The 25,011-nt window shown below is 42.2% G+C and overlaps 1 protein-coding gene across 2 annotated transcripts; it reads right to left on the bottom strand.

The window, feature by feature from the left end:
* LOC143767463 (uncharacterized) lies at positions 1 to 23,856 on the bottom strand. Of its 2 annotated transcripts, none has more exons than XM_077255817.1 (7): positions 23,807 to 23,856; positions 12,114 to 12,263; positions 11,805 to 11,984; positions 11,597 to 11,720; positions 11,416 to 11,513; positions 11,226 to 11,310; positions 1 to 2,883 (listed from the first exon to the last, which is right to left on the bottom strand). In XM_077255817.1, exons 1-7 carry the CDS (start codon positions 23,831 to 23,833, stop codon positions 1,295 to 1,297), a joined length of 2,253 nt encoding a protein of 750 aa, XP_077111932.1. In that variant the 5' UTR covers positions 23,834 to 23,856; the 3' UTR covers positions 1 to 1,294. The 2 variants fall into 2 exon arrangements, with proteins under 2 accessions (XP_077111932.1, XP_077111934.1); XM_077255819.1 differs by lacking the exon at positions 23,807 to 23,856 and adding an exon at positions 22,805 to 23,087.
* Between the last annotated feature and the right edge of the window lie 1,155 nt (positions 23,857 to 25,011).

The following is a 25,011-nucleotide window of genomic DNA, read 5'->3' as shown; positions in this document are numbered from 1 at the left end:
TGCTATTGGATGCAATAAAAAAGGTTTGACCATCTTCCCTCCATTGCTGCAATGCCATCATTTCTACTTTATTAATTGCAATATCCTGTGCAATAGGCACTGGAATTTCCATAGGAATGTTAAGGGTGCTCATGCTACATGTACAAGGGTAGAAGCCAAACAATCCAATTATCAATATAATCTTTAAGGACTCACTGTATTCCTCTTTGTTTTATACTGATTTTGCCTAGAGTGGATGCCTTTTATTATTTCATCTTTTTATTATTTTTTAAGCACCGTATTTTTTTTTCGTATGTTGAATGTAAAATGTAATAAGTTTGCTTCTTGTTGCTCTAAATGTACCCACAATCTTATAGACGTTAAAAAAAATAACCTTGTTATGCTGTGTATACCAAAAGTGCACAGAGTGCAAGAAGAGTACCGATAAAGTGCTTGGTATTTCTGGGTGACTTGTATTCTAGTGAGTTACCCAGGGCAGGCATCCAGTTGGCCTATCAAAAATGTTTGAGTAGGATCAGGAGGAAGTGTGATGTGGATGTGTGAACTAGCTGTGGGGGCACTTAGCTTATTGGGGGACTACTGTGAAAAGTTGAGTGTATGAGAAGTGGAGTCCCTCTAGTCTTGGCATTCTTGACGGGTCAGGATATTGAGGCTATTGAGATAGTACTTAATATCAAACTATTCAAAAAACAAATAATATGTGTATTGGTGTATAGAGAAGGAAATCATTTCCCAATGGTGGGGAGAAAACAACTATACTTAGCACTGAACTGGATTTAAAAAAATGGATCCCACCAATTGTTCCTACAAAGAAGGGATGGATCATATATACTGTATATAAATAGCAATTTGCAATATGAACTTTATTATTGTAATATAGATAAGTAAAATACATTTGTACAGCTATGGAGATTGTGGACTGAAAGAAACAGTAATCAATAGCAAATGGCTTAGATTGGAAGTTAGATAGGACGATGGGTATTTTTTTGTTCTTTGGAGAGAGGGGTTGCAATACTTCTCTCCATATATCATATATATATTTAAATGAAATATTAAATGCACATGGAGTATTGCTTTTTAGATGCCTGTTAGAAACTACATTTATTTTTCAATCTCATAGGTTCTAAATTGCTTTTGCTCTATCATTTACTTGTCTACACTATGACTGTCTGTTACATTTTTTTTGTATAATCTGTAATTTAAATATATTGTAACTCCAAATATGAGTTTTTTTGATGGCCAACAAAATATGATCTGAAAGTAAAACCACTCACTTCCATGGCTTGATAATGGCTTATCCCATGTGAGATTTTTGATGTTTAAGCAGACTACATTTCTGAGTAAAATATTTTCCACATTCTGAACATAAAAACGGCTTTTCCCCTGTGTGAACTTTCTGATGTGCAGCAAGATGTGATTTCTCTGTAAAACATTTCCCACATTCTGAACATGAATATGGCTTCTCCCCTGTGTGAATTCTCTGGTGATTAGAAAGATTTGACTTCTTTGAAAAACATTTCCCACATTCTACACATGAAAATGGCCTCTCCCCTGTGTGAGTTCTATGATGTGTAGCAAGACTTACCTTCTGTGCAAAACACTTCCCACATTCTGAACATGAAAATGGTTTCTCCTCTATGTGACGTCTCTGATGTGTAGAGAGATGTGATGTTTGGTTAAAATATTTCCCGCATACTAAACATGAAAATGGCCTCTCCCCTGTGTGAGTTCTCTGATGTGTAGCAAGATGTGATCTATTTGCAAAACATTTCCCACATTCAGAACATGAATATGGCTTCTCCCCTGTGTGACTCCTCTTATGTGTAACAAGTTGTATTTCAGTTGGAAAACATTTCCCACATTCGGAACATGAATATGGCTTATCCCCTATGTGAATTCTCTGGTGATTAACAAGATTTGACTTCTTTGCAAAACATTTTCCACATTCTGAACAAGAAAATGGCCTCTCACCTGTGTGAGTTCTCCGATGTGTAGTAAGTTGTAATTTATCTGCAAAACATTTCCCACATTCTGAACATGAATATGGTTTCTCTCCTGTGTGAACCTTCTGGTGTCTAACAAGATTTGATTTCTGTGTAAAACATTTCCTGCATTCTGAACATGAAAATGGTTTCTCCCCTGTGTGACTTCTCTGATGTGTAGCAAGATGTGCTTTCTGGTTAAAATATTTCCCACACTCTAAACAAGAAAATCTTTTCTCCTGTCTGTGTATTTTTTGATGTGTAACAAAATTCATTTTCTGGGAAAAACATTTTCCACATTCTGAACAAGAAAATGGCCTCTCACCTGTGTGAGTTCTCCGATGTGTAGTAAGTTGTAATTTGTCTGCAAAACATTTCCCACATTCTGAACATGAATATGGTTTCTCTCCTGTGTGAACCTTCTGGTGTCTAACAAGAATTGATTTCTGTGTAAAACATTTCCTGCATTCTGAACATGAAAATGGTTTCTCCCCTGTGTGACTTCTCTGGTGTGTAGCAAGATATGCTTTCTGGTTAAAATATTTCCCACACTCTAAACAAGAAAATCTTTTCTCCTGTCTGTGTATTTTTTGATGTGTAACAAAATTCATTTTCTGGGAAAAACATTTTCCACATTCTGAACATGAAAATGTTTTCTTTCTTGTAAAATTGTTTTGATTTTTAACTACCCTTTTGTGACTTGTATTTTTCTCAATAGTCTGTGATGAATCAAAGTCCGGGATCTGCTTAAAAGGATCAGATGATAGATCTTTGCTTTCAATGGATGATGGTATATCTGGAATAATGACATTCACTTCGGTTTTATCTTGTGTGAGATAAAGGTCATCTGATTTAAAAACAGAAGATATCAGCTGTTCCTCTGATCCATTGGTAGAGTCATCTGTCAAAAATAAAAAAAATATTTTAGATAAAATATCCTTAAAAATTATATTCTTGCAACACTTCTATATAAATGTCCATAGAAACGGTAAGTTATGTAGCATGATTCAATTATTCCCTAAGGGAAAAAACAGTTCCCAATCCTACAATAGACTTTCCTCTTGTGAAAAACAAAACTATTGGGGCTGCATAAACATTTTAGCAAACAAAAAAATAAAATTTATTTTTGTGTTCCAATGTGTTAATTTCTGTGAAGCACCTTAAGGGTTAATAAGCTTCCTGTACCAGTCAAAAATTTGGACACACCTGTTCATGCAGTAGTTGTATTTGTTCTTATTGGAAGGTGCATATTTTAGAATAAGACTGTAGGTAGTAAAACTCTGAAGAAACACATTTAGAAACAATGATTAAGGATGCATCTATGAAATAAATATGTGTTAAACCTTAGATTTCTCAAACTATCCACCTTTACTCTGATAACAACTATACACCCTTGGCTTTCTCTCAAGCAGATTAACCCCTTCACCCCCGGAGCTTTTTCCGTTTTTTCGTTTTCGTTTTTCGCTCCCCTCCTTCCCAGAGCCATAACTTTTTTATTTTTCCGTCAATATGGCCATGTGAGGGCTTATTTTTTGCGGGACGAGATGTACTTTTGAACGATACCATTGTTTTTACCATGCCGTGTAACAGAAAACGGGAAAAAAATTCCAAGTGTGATGAAATTGCAAAAAAAGTGCAATCTCACACTTGTTTTTTGATCGGCTATTTTGCTAGGTTCACCAAATGCTAAAACTGACCTATCATTATGATTCTCCAGGTCATTACGAGTTCATAGACACCAAACATGTCTAGGTTATTTTTTATCTAAGTGGTGAAAAAAAATGCCAAAGTTTGCTAAAAAAAAAAAAAAAATTGTGCGATTTTCCGATACCTGTAGCGTCTCCAATTTTCATGATCTGGGGTCAGGTGAGGGCTTATTTTTTGCGTGCCGAGCTGGCGTTTTTAATGATACCACCAATGATATTGGTGTAGATACGTTCTTTTGATCGCCCGTTATTACATTTTAATGCAATGTCGCGGCGGCCAAAAAACGTAATTTTGGCGTTTTGATTTTTTTTCTCGCTACGCCATTTAGCGGTCAGGTTAATCCTTTGTTTTTATTGATAGATTGGGCGATTCTGAACGCGGCGATACCAAATATGTGTAGGTTTGATTTTTTTTTAATTATTTTATTTTGATTGGGGCGAAAGGGGGGTGATTTGAACTTTTATATTTTTTTTATTTTTTTAATATTTTTAAACACTTTTTTTTCTTAATTTTGGCATGCTTCAATAGCCTCCATAGGAGGCTAGAAGCATGCACAACTCGATCGGCTCTGCTACATCAAGGTGAAATACAGATCACCTCTATGTAGCAGAAATGGTCGTGTACTTTGAGCGCCGACCACAGGGTGGCGCTCAAAGCATTCGGCCATCAACAACCATAGAGGTCTCAAGGAGACCTCTGGTTGTTATGGCGATGTACTGCTGACCCCCGATCATGTGACGGGCGTCAGCAGTGCGAGCACCTCCAGCCGCGCGGCCGGGAGCGCTAGTTAAATGCCGCTGTCAGCGCTTGACGGCGGCATTTAAGTAGTTAATGGGCGCGGGCGGATCGCGATTCCGCTCGCGCTCATTGCGCGCACATGTCAGCTGTACAAAACAGCTGACATGTCGCGGCTTTAAGGTGGGCTCAGCGCCGGAGCCCACCTTAAAGCAGGGGATCTGCCAGCTGACGTATTATTCCGTCAGCTGGCAGAAAGGGGTTAAACCAGCAAGTCACCTGGAATGACTTCCAATGAACAAATTGACTTGTCAAGAGCTCATTTATTGAATCACTGGCCATCAGAAAGTGTTTGTGACCACTCAATGTGTTTTGCAGAGGCAGTGTTGGTACACAGTATCATGTAGTGTTAAGTCTTGATTCACAACAGTTTAAAGCTAGAGTATGGTAAGAACCACTCAAATAAGTAAAGAGAAATGACAGTCCATCATTACTGTAAAAACAGAGGAGGGAAACTCTTTTCTGCCAAGGGCCCATTTAGATATTTATACCATAATTCGTGGACTGTACAAAATTGTCAGCTTGAAAATTATCCTGCTACAGTGCCTACAAGTAGTATTCAACCCCCTGCAGATTTAGCAGGTTTACACATTTGGAATTAACTTGGCATTGTGACATTTGGACTGTAGATCAGCCTGGAAGTGTGAAATGCACTGCAGCAAAAAAAGAATGTTATTTCTTTGTTTTGTTTTTTTTTGAAATTGTGAAATGTTTTTTCAGAAGGTCATTTATTATTCAACCCCTCAACCCACCAGAATTCTGTTTGGTTCCCCTAAAGTATTAAGAAGTAGTTCAGGCACAAAGAACAATGAGCTTCACATGTTTGGATTAATTATCTCTTTTTCCAGCCTTTTCTGACTATTTAAGACCCTCCCCAAACTTGTGAACAGCACTCATACATGGTCAACATGGGAAAGACAAAGGAGCATTCCAAGACCATCAGAGACAAGATCGTGGAGGGTCACAAGGCTGGCAAGGGGTACAAAACCCTTTCCAAGGAGTTGGGCCTACCTGTCTCCACTGTTGGGAGCATCATCCGGAAGTGGAAGGCTTATGGAACTACTGTTAGCCTTCCACGGCCTGGACAGCCTTTGAAAGTTTCCTCCTGTGCCGAGGCCAGGCTTGTCCGAAGAGTCAAGGCTAACCCAAGGACAACAAGGAAGGAGCTCCGGGAAGATCTCATGGCAGTGGGGACATTGGTTTCAGTCAATACCATAAGTAACGTACTCCACCGCAATGGTCTCCGTTCCAGACGAGCCCGTAAGGTACCTTTACTTTCAAGGCTCGTCTACAGTTTGCTCATGATCACTTGGAGGACTCTGAGACTGACTGGTTCAAGGTTCTCTGGTCTGATGAGACCAAGATCGAGATCTTTGGTGCCAACCACACACGTGACGTTTGGAGACTGGATGGCACTGCATACGACCCCAAGAATACCATCCCTACAGTCAAGCATGGTGGTGGCAGCATCATGCTGTGGGGCTGTTTCTCAGCCAAGGGGCCTGGCCATCTGGTCCGCATCCATGGGAAGATGGATAGCACGGCCTACCTGGAGATTTTGGCCAAGAACCTCTGCTCCTCCATCAAGGATCTTAAGATGGGTCGTCATTTCATCTTCCAACAAGACAACGACCCAAAGCACACAGCCAAGAAAACCAAGGCCTGGTTCAAGAGGCAAAAAATCAAGGTGTTGCAGTGACCTAGTCAGTCTCCTGACCTTAACCCAATTGAAAACTTGTGGAAGGAGCTCAAGATTAAAGTCCACATGAGACACCCAAAGAACCTAGATAACTTGGAGAAGATCTGCATGGAGGAGTGGGCCAAGATAACTCCAGAGACCTGTGCCGGCCTGATCAGGTCTTATAAAAGACGATTATTAGCTGTAATTGTAAACAAAGGTTATTCCACAAAATATTAAACCTAGGGGTTGAATAATAATTGACCCACACTTTTATGTTTAAAATTTATAAAAATTTAACTGAGCAACAAAACTCTTTGGTTTGTAAGATTTATGCATCTGTTAATAAATCCTGCTCTTGTTTGAAGTTTGAAGGCTCTAACTTATTTGCATCTTATTAAACCTGCTAAATCTGCAGGGGGTTGAATACTACTTGTAGGCATTGTATATTTGGTCAAACATTTAATTAACTCTCCTCTAATGTGATGTCTGTAGCAGATTGGTGAGATGTGCTATGTTAGGTAGTATTTATGATGTTGCTAGTCACAACTGATTTTCCGCATCTGCGTCGATCTGGAGCGCAGTCAACTCTTAGCAATGATAAGTTTTATAAAGAACTGATCATAGCAATATATTGTTAGGAACATTGATACACTGTGTGCAGAATTATTAGGCAAGTTGTATTTTAGAAGATTAATTTTATTATTGATCAACAACTATGTTCTCAATCAACCCAAAAGACTCATAAATATCAAAGCTTAATATTTTTAGTAAGTTGGAGTGGTTTTTTTTTTAGATTTGGCTCTTTTAGGAGGATATCTGTTTGTGCAGGTAACTATTACTGTGCAGAATTATTAGGCAACTTAATAAAAACCAAATATATTCCCATCTCACTTGTTTATTTTCACCAGGTAAACCAATATCACTGCACAAAATTTAGAAATAAACATTTCTGACATGCAAAAACAAAACCCCAAATTAGTGACCAATATATGACACTCAACAGCCGTCCATCCATAGATTCTGTCAGTTGCTTGATCTATTTATGATCAACATTGCGTGCAGCAGCCACCACAGCCTCCCAGACACTGTTCCGAGAGGTGTACTGTTTTCCCTCCCTGTAGATCTCACATTTTATGAGGGACCACAGGTTCTCTATGGGGTTCAGATCAGGTAAACAAGGGGGCCATGTCATTATTTTTTCTTGAGACCTTTACTGGCCAGCCACGCTGTGGAGTAGTTGGAGGCATGTGATGGAGCATTGTCCTGCATGAAAATCATGTTTTTCTTGAACGATTCCAACTTCTTCCTGTACCACTGCTTGAAGAAGTTGTCTTCCAGAAACTGGCAGTAGGTCTGAGAGTTGAGCTTCACTCCATCCTCAACCCGAAAAGGTCCCACAAGTTCATCTTTGATGAAACCAGCCCATACCAGTACCTCACCTCCACCTGGCGTCTGAGTCGAGCTATCTGCCCTTTACTAATCCAGCCTCTGGCCCATCCATCTGGCCCATCATGAGTCACTCTCATTTCATCGGTCCATAAAACCTTTGAAAAGTCAGTCTTAAGATATTTCTTAGCCCAGTCTTGACGTTTTATCTTTCTTGTTCAAAGGTGGTCGTTTTTCACCTTTCCTTACCTTGGCCATGTCCCCCTGAGTATTGCACACCTTGTGGTTTTTGTTACTCCAGTAACGTTGCAGCTCTGAAATATGGCAAAACTGGTGGCAAATGGCATCTTGGCAGCTTCAAGCTTGATTTTCCTCAATTCATGGGCAATTATTTTGCGCCTTTTTTGCCCAACATGCTTCTTGGACCCTGTTGGCTATTTGCCATGAAACGCTTGATTGTTCGGTGATCACGCTTCAAAAGTTTAGCAATTTCAAGACTGCTGCATACCTCTGTAAGACATCTCACAATTTTGGACTTTTCAGGACCCGTGAAATCTCTCTTCTGACCCATTTGGCCAAAGGAAAGGAAGTTGCCTAATAATTAAGCACACCATATATAGGGATTTGATGTCATTAGACAACACCCCTCCTCATTACAGAGATGCACATCACCTGATTTACTTAATTGGTAGTTGGCTCTTAAGCCTGAACTTTTTGGAGTAGGACAACATGTACAATCATGTGATCAAAATACAACTTGCCTAATAATTCTGCACACAGTGTATATATTACACTGCATGTCTCTTCAAACTGGGAAATTCATTACTGCTTATGTAATGTTTCAATGATAGACACTGAGACTGATTTATATACACCACATAGGAGCCACCGAGATTGGTGTATATACAGTACTTCACATAGGAGACACAGACAATGCTGTATATACTGTAAGAAGGTCACTGCTAAAATACTGAAGGGGAGATATGTGCCACTCATATTGTCCTGTAGCCCAACCCAGCCTAGTACAGGTCTACAATTTTGTCCCTGGTGTCCTTAGACAGCTGTTTGTTCTTGGCGATGGTAAAGAGGTTGGAGTGTGACTGAGCGTGTGGACAGGTGTCTTTTATATAGGTAACGTAACGAGTCCAAACAGGTGTAATTAATACAGGTATTAAGTGCAGAGTAGGATGGCTTCTTAAAGAAAAACTAACAGGTATGTCAGAGCCAGTATTCTTGCTGGTTGGTACAGTGAAGGAAATAATTATTTGATCACTTGCTGATTTTGCAAGTTCGCCCACTGACAAAGACATGAACAGTCTATAATTTTAAGGGTAGGTTAATTTTAACATTGAGAGACAGAATATAAAAAATAAAATTCAGAAAATCACATTGTATAAATTAAATAAATGTATTTGCATTTTGCAGTGATAAATAAGTATTTGAGCCCCTACCAACTACTAAGAGTTTTGGCGCCTACAGACCAGTTAGACGCTCCTAATCAACTCGTTACCTGCATTAAAGACAGCTGTCTTACATAGTCACCTTTATAAAAGACTCCTGTCCACAGACTCAATTAAGGCCTTTTTCACACTTCCGTCTTTCAGCTCCCATCACAATCCGTCGATTTTTCAGAATGCAGGATCCTGCAAAAAAATTTGCAGGATCCTACATTTTCTCATAGACTTGTATTAGCGACAGATTGTTGACGGATGGCCGTCCGTTTCATCCGTCGTGCACTGGATCCTGCATAAAAAAACGGTCCGTCGGGCAGAGAAAATGTTCAGAGGAACGTTTTTTCTGCATGTCGGAAAATCGGTCGCTGACTGTGAAAAGCAGGAATCCAGGGATGGGTCCCGTCTTTTCAAACTGAGCATGCGTGGAAGAATTTCCCATCAGGGATATTCTCTCTCGCTCACTCTCTTTCTCTTTTTACTATTGATGCTGCCTATGCAGCATCAATAGTAACAAGATATAATGTTAAAAATAATAATAATAATAATAATTAAAAAAAAAAAAAAAATGCAGTATTCTCACCTACCGACGTCCCACGCAGCGTCACCGATGCTCCCGGCAGCTAGTGTTAATACATTGCGAAATCGCGACTTCTCGCAAGATTTCGCAATGTATTATTAGGAACGCTAGCTGCCGGGAGCATCGCTGCGCGGGATGTCGGTAGGTGAGGATACTGCGATTAATCTGGTTTGTGGTGTGTATGCGTTTTCACAGCGGAAAACCGCTGCGAAGACGCATACACAACGGGTGCACATAGCCTCGACGGGCCCATCAGAAAGACGGGCCCAGTGCTCACGTTTTCCACAATCTGCACAGGATCCATCATGTCAACGTCTTGATGGATCCTGTGCAAATTTGGAAGACGGAAGTGTGAAAGAAGCCTAAGCAGTCTGACAATAACCTCTACAACATAGGTAAGACCAAAGAGCTTTCTAAGGATGTCAGGGACAACATCATAGACCTGCCTGTAGTAGGCAGAACTCTTAATCATTGGTAGGGGATCAAATACTTATTTCTCACTGCAAAATGCAAATACATTTATATACAAATTGCACATTCCATTAAGATTAAGGAAAAGAATTGCATGCACAGGTGCCCAAACTTTGACTGGTACTGTAGGCCTCTCAGTCACTTTAAAAATGATCTGGTCTCAAGATAAAGGCTGTTTAAATTTCCTATAATGACAACTATTCATATGAAAACTTGCTGCTATACTTTTAAGTCTTCAAACATCATATAAAAAATTGTATACAGTACAAATATGGTGAATGTTATTTATTAACTAGGAAATCAAAGGTTAATAATTTCCATATATTCTAAATTTGTTTCAAATTTCAGATTTTTTTTATAAATAAACACAAACAAAATGACAGCGTGTCATGGAAAAAAAACAAACCAATCTTGTATGGCAGATTTGAGAAATATGGCCTTCTTAGAACCACAAGTGTTGTGTGGCACAACTATCTGTGTTAAGGGCATAACAATTCAAACTTTGATCATTTCCAATTCTTCAAAATCTGTAGCAAATTTCAGATACACTCATAAATAAAACACAATATTTTAATAAATCAACAAAAAGTACAACGTGTCATGAAAAAACCCGAACAACAATCTCATATGGCAGATTTGAGAAATAGGGCCTTGTTAGGACCACCAAAACTGGATGCCGAGGGAATAGGTAAAATCAGAGTAACTTGGGCATTCACTGCTGGAGACAACAAAAATATACTGATCACAGTATGTGGCTTGGTAGCTCTTGGCAACCTAAACTATCTTAAAGGCCAAGGCCAAGAGCTTCTTGAAAACATATTAGACATTTACAGAGAACTCTATGACATATTCACAAGCTAACCTATATTAAATTTAGGACTCGGACATTAGGCAGACAAGGGAAACAATATTTGAAAGTCTACTAGGAACTGCAGACACATAGCAAACCTCTTGCAAAAAATGTAGTAAAAAAAACATGTTATGTCCTACCAAAAAAGTAGGGACACATGAGCAGTGCCCAAAGTAATAATGACCGTTTTGGGAAGAGAAGCATGCAGTGGTCTAATGGCATTATGGTGAGAATTTCATTGCGATATGGTGCCAATAAAGTAGTCACAACCAGTGAATGAGGAGAATCTGTGACTTCTCTATATTTAGTGGTTACTACTCACCTGGGTAGTCATATGTAGGAATCTCCTCTTTACACCACTCATCACCCGTCACGTATATCTCTGTAATATGGGTCAGATCTTCACCCTGAAATAAATATTGTACAAGTTACAGACAGATGGAGAAGTCACATCTATGATCAGCTCTAGTCCTGCCATCTCCACTGTCTCATGACACCTTCTCCCCATCTACCTGATGATCCTGAGGAACATTGGGATTTTCTTCTTTATAGTCCAGTGGAAGAAGAGGACGGGGACATCTCTCTGGTGTTGTCCTCTTACTGGATAGAACTGGAGGAAACACATACAGGGACTGAATTAATTCCTCGCATATAGATAATTAAAGGCCGTGTGTATTTAGTCCTGTCTATTACCTGGTGATGTGAGGGGCTGGGGAACCTCCATCATGACGTCCTTGTACAGATCTTTGTGTCCTTTTAAATACTCCCACTCCTCCATGGAGAAATAGACCGCGAAATCCTGGCACCTTATAGGAACCTGACACATACAATAATACCATCATCCCCTGCAATACCTTCATAGCATTACTGTATAATGTCCCAGCATTCCCAGCAGTGTCACCTCTCCAGTCAGCAGCTCAATGATCTTGTAGGTGAGTTCAAGAATCTTCTGGTCACTGATATCCCCATATATCAGAGGATGGGGTGGAGGCCCTGTCATTGGGCTCAGGGGTCTTCCCCATCCCTCAGACACAGGGTCCTGACAGAGCTCACTAGAGTTTTTCTTCACTACTGTGTAATCCTGGTTATGGAGAGACACATTAATAAATCTCACTACAGACATTTCCAGATTCCTCACGTCTCCAGTTCTGTCCATCTGTTATTCCCATAGATAAGAATGATCTAATGTGACATCATCAGAATCTCTCACCTCTCCAGTAAGCCGGAAGAGAATCTCTAGGGTGAGATGTAATATCTTCTCTGCCACTTTGTCTCTGTCCCTATCCATCCGTAATGGGTAAATCAAGAAAATTCTATTATATAGAAGATCTCCACTGAGAGGATCCGATATTGTAGGGACCTGAATGGGAAGAAGATGAGCCAATGTAACATGATAAAGAATTCCGTGAAATAATACAATTACTGGAGAAAATGAAGTTAAGATATTCTTATGGGCAAAAGGGTAATGTTGTGAACTTTTGACTTTCAGGCTCCATATTTCAATATCCACTACTGCATAGAACGTGAGACTACCATAATTTTATGTAAAAAGGTACTCCAGCGTGGTCAGAAAATAAAACTTCTGGGACTGGGTTAACGGAATTGCCAGTTCCTAAACATTTTCTTGATAATAAACATTCAGTAAATCAATTAAGATTTAGAGTGATTGACTTTGGGTACCTTACAACCAAGAGGTCTTAATATAGAATTTAATCTGCATACTTGTTCACTGTAGGCTATCCTCTTGCTCTCTTTTTGGGTTTTTTTGTTGATTTTTACCATTGACACGTTATTTTTCCTTATTTTCCTATAGGGTCCTATTGATGGCCTTCGGAGGACAAGGGAAGTGAGATAGATAGAGAATTCCAAGCCTAAATACACACTAATGGTTTAATATGTGCTTGCTCTCTCTCCCCCTGCCCTCTGACTGTTTTCTTTCCCTTTCCTGCAAATTTTTGTATAAATCAAGTTTATTGAATAAATTGTACAATACAAGTTCAATTGTTATTGATTAGTGATGAGCGAGTGTACTCGTTGCTCGGGTTTTCCTGAGCATGCTCGGGTGATCTCCGAGTATTTGTAAGTGCTCGGAGATTTAGTTTTCGTTTTCTCAGCTGCATGATTTACAGCTGAAAGACAGCTTGAATACATGTGGGGATTCCCTAGCAACCAGGCAATCCCCACATGTACTCAGGCTGGGTAGCAGCTGTAAATCATGCAGCTGCGTCAACAAACACGAAATCTCCGAGCAGTCACAATGCTCGGAAACCACCCGAGCGTGCTCTGGAAAACCCAGTCAATGAGTATACTCGCTGAACACTAATATTGATAAATAGAAAAATTCCAACCTAGTCAGTCAATCACATGAACTAATAATAATAAATAATAATCACCAGTCAATTGTAATACCTGTGTGCTCATTGTCAAGCATATCACAACTTAAAAATGTTGACTTAAATTATTAGACTAAGAAATCAATGAAATTCTTAAGATAACTCAGTAAGTTATTATGCTTAATCATTAGTACAAAAAAACTGAGATGAGATTTCAAGTGGGTAAAAGAAAAGGAAGAAGAGAGTAAGAGAAGGAGAGAAAGAAAGGGGTAGAGGGAGGGAAGAGGATTATGTGGAATGGGATGCACGGGGCACGAATCCCCCCACCAGGCAGACCCGCATCCCTCAGAAATCACATGAGGAGACCAGGGAACCGGTCCACTAGCTCACACAATCAGAGTATTCCAGGTGTAAACTATCCATGTTATGGAGGCACCCAATCCAGAGGTGGATATGAATTAGGAACCTGACAACCAAGAGTCCAGCTCTGGGGTCTCCCTAAATGAAATCCAAGGGGCCCAGGTACTGTAGACCCTATCAGGACTCCCCAACGTTTGGCTTATCAATTGTTCCAGTCTATAGATATCATTAGGTGCCGTGACAAATTCAGAACGAGAAAGAGATTTCTCTTGTTTCCAAAGTCTAGGAATCAAGCTCCCGGTGGCAGTGAGAAAATGTCTGAGGAGATCCTCTTAAACTTGGAAATCGAAATGTCACTTAGGGATAATAGCGCTGTTTCCATTGTGGATCTAATCCTAATAAAGGATAATCTATTGTAGAGTTCAAAGATCGCTAACCACAGATTTTTTATAGGCGGGCAGTTTCACCAAATGTGGGTAATGGTATATGTGCCCTCCTCTACTAGGTATTTCCAACAAGTGTCTGGGGTCGTCAGGAACATAGAATGAATAGAGGAGGGACACCTGTACCACCTTGATAAAATCTTATAGCTCCTCTCCTGTGATGTCGAGCATAGTGACGACCTAAAGGTACCTTCACACGAAACGACTTTGTAACGATATCGCTAGCGATCCGTGACGTTGCAGCGTCCTGGCTAGCGATATCGTTTAGTTTGACACGCAGCAGCGATCAGGATCCTGCTGTGATGTCGCTGGTCGCTGAATAAAGTTCAGAACTTTAATTGGTCGTCCAATCGCCGTGTATCGTTGTGTTTGACAGCAAAAGCAACGATACCAGCGATGTTTTACACTGGTAACCAGGGTAAACATCGGGTTACTAAGCGCAGGGCCGCGCTTAGTAACCCGATGTTTACCCTGGTTACCAGCGTAAAAGTAAAAAAAACAAACAGTACACACTCACCTGCGCGTCCCCCAGCGTCTGCTTCCTGACACTTACTGAGCGCCGGCCCTAAAGTGAAAGTAAAAGCACAGCGGTGACGTCACCGCTGTGCTGTTAGGGCCGGCGCTCAGTAAGTGTCAGGAAGCAGACGCTGGGGGACGCGCATGTGAGTATGTACTGTTTGTTTTTTTTACTTTTACGCTGGTAACCAGGGTAAACATCGGGTTACTAAGCGCAGCCCTGCGCTTAGCAACCCGATGTTTACCCTGGTTACCCGGGGACCTCGGCATCATTGGTCGCTGGAGAGCGGTCTGTGTGACAGCTCTCCAGCGATCAAACAGCGACGCTGCAGCGATCGGCATCGTTGTCGCTATCGCTGCAGCGTCGCTTCGTGTGAAGGTACCTTAAACGTAAACAAAATAATCTTTAATCTGTCCTCGGGTGATAAGGGTTTCCCCAAGTCAATCTCCCACTGAGAAAAATGCTGGAAAGTCTCGCAGAGGGGTTCATCCCCCTTGAAAGAGTTTGTACAACAGAGAAACAGTGTGGTCTGGAGGGTTCATTGATAAGCATAGAGTTTCAAAGGGGGTCAATAATCTGCATGGATTAGATTGTTTAGCTAATTTGGTTATGAAACTTTTTAGTTGTTCATAGAAGAACCAAGTACCTGCAGGTGGCTCCTCACCCTGGAATATTTCTCTTAGGGACTTCATACCTGTTCTATTTACGTAGTCATAAATAATAGGATGCAAACTTCTGTTTTTATTTAGGTAGATCGTTTTGTTTTACCCTGCAGGGAAAATTGGGTTATCATATATAGGAGTCAGGAGAGCAAGAGACGTCAAGACCTCAAGGCCCCGGCCCCCCCTTTTAAGCAGTATCATGTTTCTGGTAAGGATGGGCAAAGATGCACCTCACCCCTTTATCTTTTGAGGACCTGAGGATTATTTGAGAATCATGGCCGTTAAGGTTACTTTCCAGATTGACCCATTTTTTATTATTTTTACTATGGAATAAATCTAAAATACATGTTCCAATTGATGCATAGCTACAGTATATAATGCAAAATCTGTAAAGCCTGTTCCGCCATTCTGTTTCGACTGGCTTAATAAAAAATATGATATACGGGCTCGATCATGCGACCAAACGAACCGGGTGATCTTTTTTTAAGGCGAGAGAAGAAGGCAGGCAAATATAAAGTGATTGTTTGAAAGTAATATGGTAAGCGAGATAATAAATCCATCTTTACAGCATTTATCCTGCCAAACCATGGAAGCTGTAGCTTGTGCCGCTTTTCCAAATCTAATTCAGCTTTATGTAAGGCTATCTTGAAGTTTGCATCATATAGCTGTGATGTCTTAGGCTAGTTTGACACTACCATTTGGAAGGGCTGTGGATGGCAGCCTTTTTCCACCGTTATGCCCCGCCCACTGCCGCACCTCTTCCTTCAGCTCCGCCTACGTCTGCATGCGTCCTGCGTACCCTATCTTTAATGTTGGGTATGCAGGCCATGCGGATGTATCTGCATGCGTCGTTTTGACGCTGCGCCGACCGCAATAAAATGCAACATGTTGCATTCAACGCAGCGCAGCGTCAAAACGACACATGCGGAGTCATCCACATGGCCTGTGTACCCAATGTTATAGATAGGGTACGCAGGATGCATGCAGACATAGGCGGAGCTGAAGGAAGAAGCGCGGCAACGGGCGGGGTTTAACAGAGGAAGAAGGCTGCCATCCGCAGCCCTGCCAAACGCTAGTGTGAAACCAGCCTAAGCTGTTATTTTGACTCCTAAATAGGTAAGTGAATCGAAGCACCACCTAAAGGGAAACAAGGCACTCAACCGTTCCACCATGGAAGATTGCAATGATATATTTAAGATCTCAGATTTGTGAGAATTAATTTTGACGTTACTAAGACTGCTAAATGTATGTAGTTCCAAAATAATGTTTGATAAGCTTGTGATTGGGGAGGAGATATATAAAAGTAAATCATCCACAAAAAAACGCCAATTTGTGTTCTCCTGATTGAAGGGTTGCCACGTATTGCAGTTGCTAAGTGTTCCATTGTTAGAATGTAAAGTAGAGGTGAAAGTGGACACCCCTGATTTGTGCCATTCCAGATTAGAAATGTGTTTGAAAGCGCACCATTAACTCTAACTCATGGGCTGGGGGATGTATATAGGGCCGAAATTCCACGGAGCATGTTTCCCCTTAGGCCAACTCATTCCAATGTCTGAAATATGAATTCCCAGTGTGAAATGACAGAGTAATGAAGGTGCTGTCCAAATATTGGGAAATTCTGGCATCTGACCCTGACTTGAGAAATTGGATAGGCCCCAGGCCATTGATAACATATAGAAAGGGCCGGACTCTAAGAGATAACTTAGTCCATAGCCATTTTAAGAGATCAACCCCAGTAGGAACTTGGCTTGACCGCAAGACATGCGGGTTCTATAGATGTGGAAGTTGTGTCAACTGTAGATTCATGAGACCAGGGAAATCTATCATAAGCTCCTCAACTGGTAAAAAGTTTTACATTCGTGATTTTGCAAATTGTAAAACTAGCGGACTAATCTACATAGCTACATGTAGCTGTCCAAAAGACTATGTTGGCAAAACCAGGAGGGAGTTTAGGAGACGTGTAGGGGAACACATGGGTGACATTAATCAATTAATTAATGAAGTTCATGGTGGCAGTGCTAATGAGATATCCTTCAGTGTAATTGAGGTATATACACCTAACCCGAGGGGAGGTAATTTTGATAGACTCCTATTACAGAAGGAATGTGCATGGATTTATCGTATCAACAGCATAGCCCCACAGGGCCTTAACGAAAATGTCTCTTATGCATGCTTTCTGTAAGTATAGATATACAATAGGAATTTTCCTTTTTGATCACTGTTAGGTTGGGGGCCTTTTGAAACAGGCTTAGACTGATGTGCGGGTGCCGCTATTGGAAATCTGTTGCTAATTATGCCACTATTATATTCCGTTTATAACTGGGAGAAACACAGTATTAGCTGTGGTTATCTGACATATCAACTCCTATTCTTATCTTAATTTAGATATTTTAACATTCTATCTTCACTATATACATGTTATTAGTCAAAATGCTTTGCTATGAGATGTAATAAGAAGGTCGATATACATCTATGGTGATTTTGAGACAAATTTAATTTAATGGGATTGTAAAGTTATCATGGCACAGGTGAATTTATGGATATTAATACCATTTATCAAAATATCACCTTTAGCCGACGTTCTTAATGTAGCTGATCTATAAGAGTTTATCTTGATGGGGCGATTTCCCTCCTCTCTGTGGTTACATCAATCCTGTATTCTGTGCAGTGACGAGCTTATTTTACGTATGCGGTACAGCTGGATCAGCAGCATTCTTGCGCGTGCGCGATGCTGTTCTAGCTGACACACATGTGACAGGCTTATTTCACGAGTACGGTGCAGTTGGATCAGCAGTATTTTTGCGCTCGCGCAGTGCGGTGCTGTTTTAGCTGACACGCATATTGACGTCATCTCTTTAAGCTGCTATACGCACAAAGCTACTCTGACATGCGCAGTGCTGTGCGGTTCAGCTGATACGCACGCCGAGTGAACTTCCTGTTTAGCAGCATGGGGCAGGTAGGTAACTGGTGTGCTGTATGCTATTGATTGTTCATATGTAGAGCCTGAGAATACCGCACTAGTATGTGTGTCCAGGACTGTGGGCAGTCGGTTTAGAGTATTTGATATATCTAGCAGGGTATATGGGCTACAATGTTATGGCTGACCGGCCTGTGGCTCTAGAGTTTTGGGTTTAGACACCGCCCAGACGTATATTGATACATGTATATAAGTGGATCAAGTTTGATTCCATGCAGCATCTATACATCATGGCCTCCTGATGAGCCACTGAGGCGAAACGCATAGAGGCGTATGCAATATCATCTCTGATAAGTATCGTTTCTCACTCTCTGCTATCATGTCATGTATATACATGTAATCTTCAGCTTAAGATTATGAGCTGATTATTGCGTTTTTTTGCCTTGCCTTTTTGGTTTTATATCTGGGGTTATCACCCATGCTACAATTATTATTAGAATATCGGTAGGGTGTCCCAGGGTCAGCCATCGAGGAGTGGGGGCGCCATATCCGCTGTCAAGTAGGGTGCCAACCCCCACAGTCAGGCAGGGCGTATATCAGCAGGGGTCAGAGATAGTGAGATATACTTTTAAGCACGAGCACTTTTTTGTTTTGCACTTATTGTCTTTGTCCGTGTATCTCACCCTGCCACAAACAGGCCTATAATATACATATATTTATATATAAATACCAATTGCTCCTTAATCCCGCCTATCATTTTCCGGTTTTTCATAAATGCTGGCGCATATGAGACACTTATGGCAGGGCGTATAATAGGAGTCATAGGGTCAGCCGTCGGTGAGTGGGGGTGCCATTCTCGTATCTGTGTGTAGGGTGCCAACCTCCACTGACAGGTAGGAATTGTTTAGAGGCTTTATCAGCAGGGTATCTTTAGAGTGCACGGTTGTGTGATTTATGTGGGTATCTGTTTGTAGCTGTCTCATGGTTTTAAAATTGAATCTAAATAAACTTAATGTTTTATCTATGTCATCATAAGGTTATAAGGGTTATTTGCTTTAATAGAATTCCCAGTGTACCCTATCGAAGGCTTTCTCCACGTCAATCGACATGATACACATGGGAACCCCTTCCAAGGACGCCCTATCTATCAGTATAATAGTACGTATGGTATTATCTCTAGCTTCCCGACCTGGGACAAAACCTTCTTGGTTCAGATTTATCAATCTTGGCAGGATAGGACATAATCTCTTAGCAATCATCTTCACAATAAATATCTAGATTTATCAAGGAAATTGGGCGATAACTGCTGCATGTGGAGGGATCCTTGCCGGATGTAGAGAGCACGGTAATATGAGCGATCAGGGACTAAGGAGGAAAGAAGCCTCCTGACGAGATAAAATTACAAACTTTTACGAATATTGGGCTTAGCAATGTGGAGAATTGTTTGTAAAAACCTGCTGAATAAAGATCTGAGCCAGGGCTCTTCCCCTCCTTTAGCTCATTTATGGTGTCAGAGACTTCCTCCAATAAAAAGTATTTTTCTAGCTCTAGCAATTTGGTATTGCAGGTATTTTGGTCTGTTGTAAATATGATTTGATCTTATTGCGGAATTATTGAATTGCTAGATCTTTATAGTGCCCTACTATATTATATAAAGCCTTATAGTAATGGCAAAAACTCGATAGAATGTCTCTTGTGTTGTGAACTTTTGTCCCTTTATTATTTTTAATGTGAGGGATACATGTGTTCGGGGCACGCGGGTTGATTGCTCTTGCCACTAATCTGCCACTCTTGTTTCCATATTGGTAAAAGCGATTCCTGAGAAGCTCTCTCAAGCATTTAGATTTCTGGTCAATTATGGAGAGCAGTTTTTGCCTTGCTGTAGACAAGTGTGCAAAGGTGTTAGCGTTCAGATCTCGTTTATGTTGGCTTTCTAGTTTTTGAATTTGGTTTGATAAGTCAGCTATCTCAGCTGCTCTTTTTTCAAACGTGCTCCGTGAGAAATAAGTACACCCCTTGAAACGCTTTTCAAGGCTTCCCATTTAAAAGCCATGTAATAAATTAGGGTATGTGCACATGCTGCGGATTCCACTGCGGAATTTTCTGCAGCGGATTTGATTAAATCCGCAGTGCAAAAAGTACTGCGGATTTATCGCGTTTTTTTGTGCGGTTTCCACTGCGGTTTTAGACACCTGCGGTTTTTTAATATGGAGCAGGTGCCAAACCGCTGCAGATTCCGCACAAAGAATTGACATGCTGCGGAAAGTAAACCGCAGCGTTTCCGCATGTTTTTTTCCACAGCATGTGCACAGCGGTTTTTGTTTTCCATAGGTTAACATTGTACTGTACACCGCATGGAAAACTGCTGCGGATCTGCAGCGTCAAAAACGCTGTGGTTCCGCAGCAAAAACCGCAACGTGTGCACATAGCCTTATTGTTTGTTCCAACTCAGACTTGTAAAGAGAGTCTTGAAGTAGTTTCTCGTTCAGGCGCCAGGAAAAGCCCGATTTCATCTGTGTATTTAATAGAATTGAAAAGTAAATAGAGGTATGATCTGACCACAGTATCGACCCCACGTCAGCCTCTACCGGTGAATCTAATAGACTGTGAGAGACAACAAAATAGTCAGTTCTGCTATGTATTATGAATTTGAGAGAAAAAGCTGTAGTCCCTAGTGTTGGGATGAACAACCCTCTAGACGTCTACCAGTCTCAGGCCAAACATCTGCTTTCTTATTTGGCTAATGGAAGATGAAGAGTATGAGGTCTTACCCGAGGAATCATCCACCGTGGGGTTCATGTGTGTGTTAAAATCGCCCCCGAATATCACAGGAGAGGAGCCAGCAAACTCCCCAAGGCGCATTTTGCACTCCGCTCCAAATTTCTGTTGCCCTTGATTTGGAAAATACACATTAGCTATAACAAGTTTACGAGATGCCCAGGAGATTAAAGGGAACCTGTCACCCCCAAAATTGATGGTGAAGTAAGCTCACCGTCATCAGGGGCTTATCTACAGCATTCTGTAATGCTGTAGATAAGCCCCCGATGTTAGGGTACCGTCTCACAGTGGAACTTTGGTCGCTACGACGGCACGATCCAGCGATATACTTACGATCTCGCTGTGTCTGACACGCTGCTGCGATCAGGGACCCCGCTGAGAATCATACGTCGTAGCAGATCGTTTGAAACTTTCTTTCGTCGTCAGATCACCCGCTGTCATCGCTGGATCGTCATGTGTGACGCCGATCCAGCAATGTGTTCACTTGTAACCAGGGTAAATATCGGGTTACTAAGCGCAGGGCCGCGCTTAGTAACCCGACATTTACCCTGGTTACCATTGTAAAAGTTAAAAAAAAAAACACTACATACTCACCTTCTGATGTCTGTCACGTCCCCCGGCGTCCACAGGGTTACGCGCTGCTGCCGAGAACTTCCTGCACTGACTGTGTCAGCTCCGGCCGTAAAGCAGAGCACAACGTTGACGTCACCGCTGTGCTCTGCTTTATTGCCGGCGCTGACACATTCAGTGCAGGAAGCTCTCGGCAGCAGCGCGTAACCCTGTGGACGCCGGGGGACGTGACAGACATCGGAATGTGAGTATGTAGTGTTTTTTTTTTTTTAACTTTTACAATGGTAACCAGGGTAAATATCGGGTTACTAAGCGCGGCCCTGCACTTAGTAACCCGATGTTTACCCTGGTTACCCGGGTGCTGCAGGGGGACTTCGGCATCGTTGAAGACCGTTTCAACGATGCCGAAGTCGTTCCCCTGATCGTTGGTCGCTGGAGAGAGCTGTCTGTGTGACAGCTCCCCAGCGACCACACAACGACTTACCAACGATCACGGCCAGGTCGTATCGCTGGTCGTGATCGTTGGTAAGTCTTTTAGTGTAACGGTACCCTTACCTGAAAGAGGAGAAAAAGACATTAGATTATCCCCACCCAGGGGCGGTCCCGCTGCAGTGGGCGTCGCGGTCCGGGGCCTCCAATTTTCATTCCATGACGTCCTCTTCTGGTCTTCACGTCGCGGCTCCGGCGCAGGCGTACTTTGTCTTCCCTGTTGAGGGCAGAGCACAGTACTGCAGTGCGCAGGCGCCGGAAAGGTCAGAGAGGCCAGGCACATTAGTTTGACAATCAATGGCTTCACCCAACTACTAACCATGAATGGAGAAAAAGTTTTGATGTTATCATTCATATTCTCTGAAAAAAGGTCAAGAAAGCAAAAATTCTGCCGGGGTACGCAAACTTTTGAGAACAACTGTATATAGTCACACATGTTACATAGTCGCAAGTTGTAAGGGAGAGGTTTAACCGAACACTGTGTGAGCTTCATGTATAAAGCCAAAGTAGATTATGTTAAGTTTAAAGTAGGACGTAGAGACGACCACATATAATCAGTGATGGATGTCAACAGGCAAAGAAAAGATGTGAAGATGGCTATATAAAGCAGCAAGAGTAGCTCACCCATTGAGTATGTCAGAGTCTGTGTGCACCCTGATAAGCCACAATGCTCGTTTCGCATCGGTTTCTTCGTGGGATAGGCCCTTTTGTAGAAGCTGATGCAAAACATCGAGATTGGCGAAGAAATGGTAGAGGTGCTGAATTGACCACCACAGTCCCCAGACCTCAACCCAATCGAATACTTGTGGGTTGAAGAAAAAATTATACATACCCAAGTGAGTCGACCTGTATGCACCAAGTTTGGGAACGTGCAGTTGAGATCTGGGCTCAGATTTCAGTCCACACATGCTCGTATCTGATCAAGAGAATGCCCAGAAGGAATCAAGATAGTGTTGAAAGTCAAAAGGTGGATTTACAAGATACTAACAAAATAATTAAAATTTAGATGTTTAGGAGCAAAACAGTAACAATGTAGTGACATGACAAGAATCTGCATAACTAATCATATGCTAAACAGCTGGAAGTCAAATTTATGTATGAGATCTCCAAGATGATTGTCTATAAAATGAAGGTAGTCTCACGATCAAAGCAGAAGTGGATGGTGAGCTATGGAGCCTGAAAGTCAAAAGTTCATGTGTAGATATTGTTTTCTCTCCTCTCCTATGGGCAGGAACACAAGTAGAATATTTTACTAAGATGGCTCCTCCATGATCTCAACCACTGCTATGCTCATCACTGCTTCAGCCATTGCTTGTCTGTATGGACCACGTTTGTCAGGAAATGGATTCCTACAGTGGCCCCTTACGCCCCAGCTAATCCGATCCTACCAGAGGGGAGGTCCGATAGACTACATATCAGTCATACACCGACAGGTTGGATGATAAACCACTACATAAGTAGTGCCGTGTATCATCAAAGCAAGCAAAAGATCAAATGTTCACGTCCTCTCAAGGAAAGAATTGGCATTGTAAAGAAAATGAATTCAAAATGTCTAAGGCTACTTATGGCTATGGGCACAGAACGTGAATGGGGGAATGGCAGTACTGGGGAACATTATACTGCGTGGGGCCAAGAAAGGGCGCCCAACTATGAGAGTAATATGTGTCTCCTCACTTCCTGTTTTCCATAGTTGGGTCATATGTCTCAGAGGAAAAGGAACAAAAATGCTTTGACTCTCAGAAAGTGGCAACATAAAAGCATCAAAATAGTCTCAGTAACGAAGGGGTTACTGCCCCCTGCCCCCGCCCAGTAACGGGGAATCTCCAGCACCTACCTCCACCTGCAGAGCCGCACACCACATATATGGCTGTTCTGTGCGCACAGGACCTGGGATGAGGTCACAGGAGGGGAGGAGTCAGGGGTCACATGATCAGGGGCCTCAGTGTATGCAGGACTCTGCTGTGCTGGTTGTCATGGTGCTGGATGAGGGGAAGTTTCTGTGTGGGGTCAGGAGGGGTTTACAGGGTGGATGTAGCAGAGCCGTGTGTACGAGGTGTACGGAGCGGAGCCGTGTGTGTACGAGGTGTACGGTGCAGAGCCGTGTGTGTACGAGGTGTACGGAGCGGAGCCGTGTGTGTACGGGGTGTACGGAGCGGAGCCGTGTGTGTATGAGGTGTACGGAGCAGAGTCGTGTGTGTACAAGGTGTACGGAGCCGAGTGTGTACTAGGTGTACGGAGCAGAGCCGTGTGTACGAGATGTACGGAGTTGAGGTTTGTGTGTACGGAGCGGGAGCCATGTGTGTACAACGTGTATGGATTGGAGCCGTGTGTGTACAAGGTGTACGGAGCAAAGCCGGGTGTGTACAAGGTGAACGGAGTGGAGCTATGTGTGTACAACGTGCACGGAGCGGAGCCGCGTGTGTACGAGGTGTATGGAGCGTAGCTGTGTGTGTACGAGGTGTACAGAGCGGAGCCATGTGTGTACAAAATGTACGGAGCGGAGCCGTGTGTGTACGAGGTGTATGCAGGGTAGCCACGTTTGTACGAGGTATAAGGAGCGGAGCCAAGTGTGTACAAGGTGTACAGAGCGAAGCCATGTGTGTACAATGTGTACAGAGGGGAGCCGCGTGTGTACGAGGTGTATGCAGCGTAGCTGTGTGTACGAGGTGTACGGAGCGGAGCCGCGTGTTTATGGGGTGTACAGAGCAGAGCTGCATGTGTACAAGGTGTTCGGAGTGGAGCCTTGTGTGTACGAGGTGTACGGAGTGGAGCCACTTGTGTACGAGGTGTACGGAGCAGAACCATGTGTACGAGGTGTAGGGAGTGGAGCCGCGTGTGTATGAGATGTATAGAGCGGAGCAGAGCGACGTGTGTACGAGTGTATGTAGCGGAGCCGCGTGTGTACAAGGTGTACAGAGCAGAGCCATGCGTACGAGGTGTAGGGAGCAGACCCGCATGTGTAAAAGGTATAGGGAGTGGAGCCGCATGTGAACGAGGTGTAGGGAGTAGACTTGCTTGTGTACAAGGTGTAGGGAGCGG

Source organism: Ranitomeya variabilis, chromosome 4 (genome assembly GCF_051348905.1).
Source record: "Ranitomeya variabilis isolate aRanVar5 chromosome 4, aRanVar5.hap1, whole genome shotgun sequence".
Classification (NCBI taxonomy): domain Eukaryota; kingdom Metazoa; phylum Chordata; class Amphibia; order Anura; family Dendrobatidae; genus Ranitomeya; species Ranitomeya variabilis.
Note: the sequence above shows the minus strand (reverse complement) of the source record. Positions and strands in the feature narration are given on the sequence as shown.

Excerpts from the sequence above, each read along its gene's own strand:
- LOC143767463 (XM_077255817.1), bottom strand. The coding sequence starts at position 23,833 with ATGTGGTGTGCGGCTCTGCAGGTGGAG. Across the intron at positions 11,985-12,113 it reads TCTTCCGGCTTACTGGAGAG|GATTACACAGTAGTGAAGAA; the intron begins GTGAGAGATTCT and ends CTCCATAACCAG. Across the intron at positions 2,884-11,225 it reads TCCTACATATGACTACCCAG|ATGACTCTACCAATGGATCA; the intron begins GTGAGTAGTAAC and ends TATTTTTGACAG.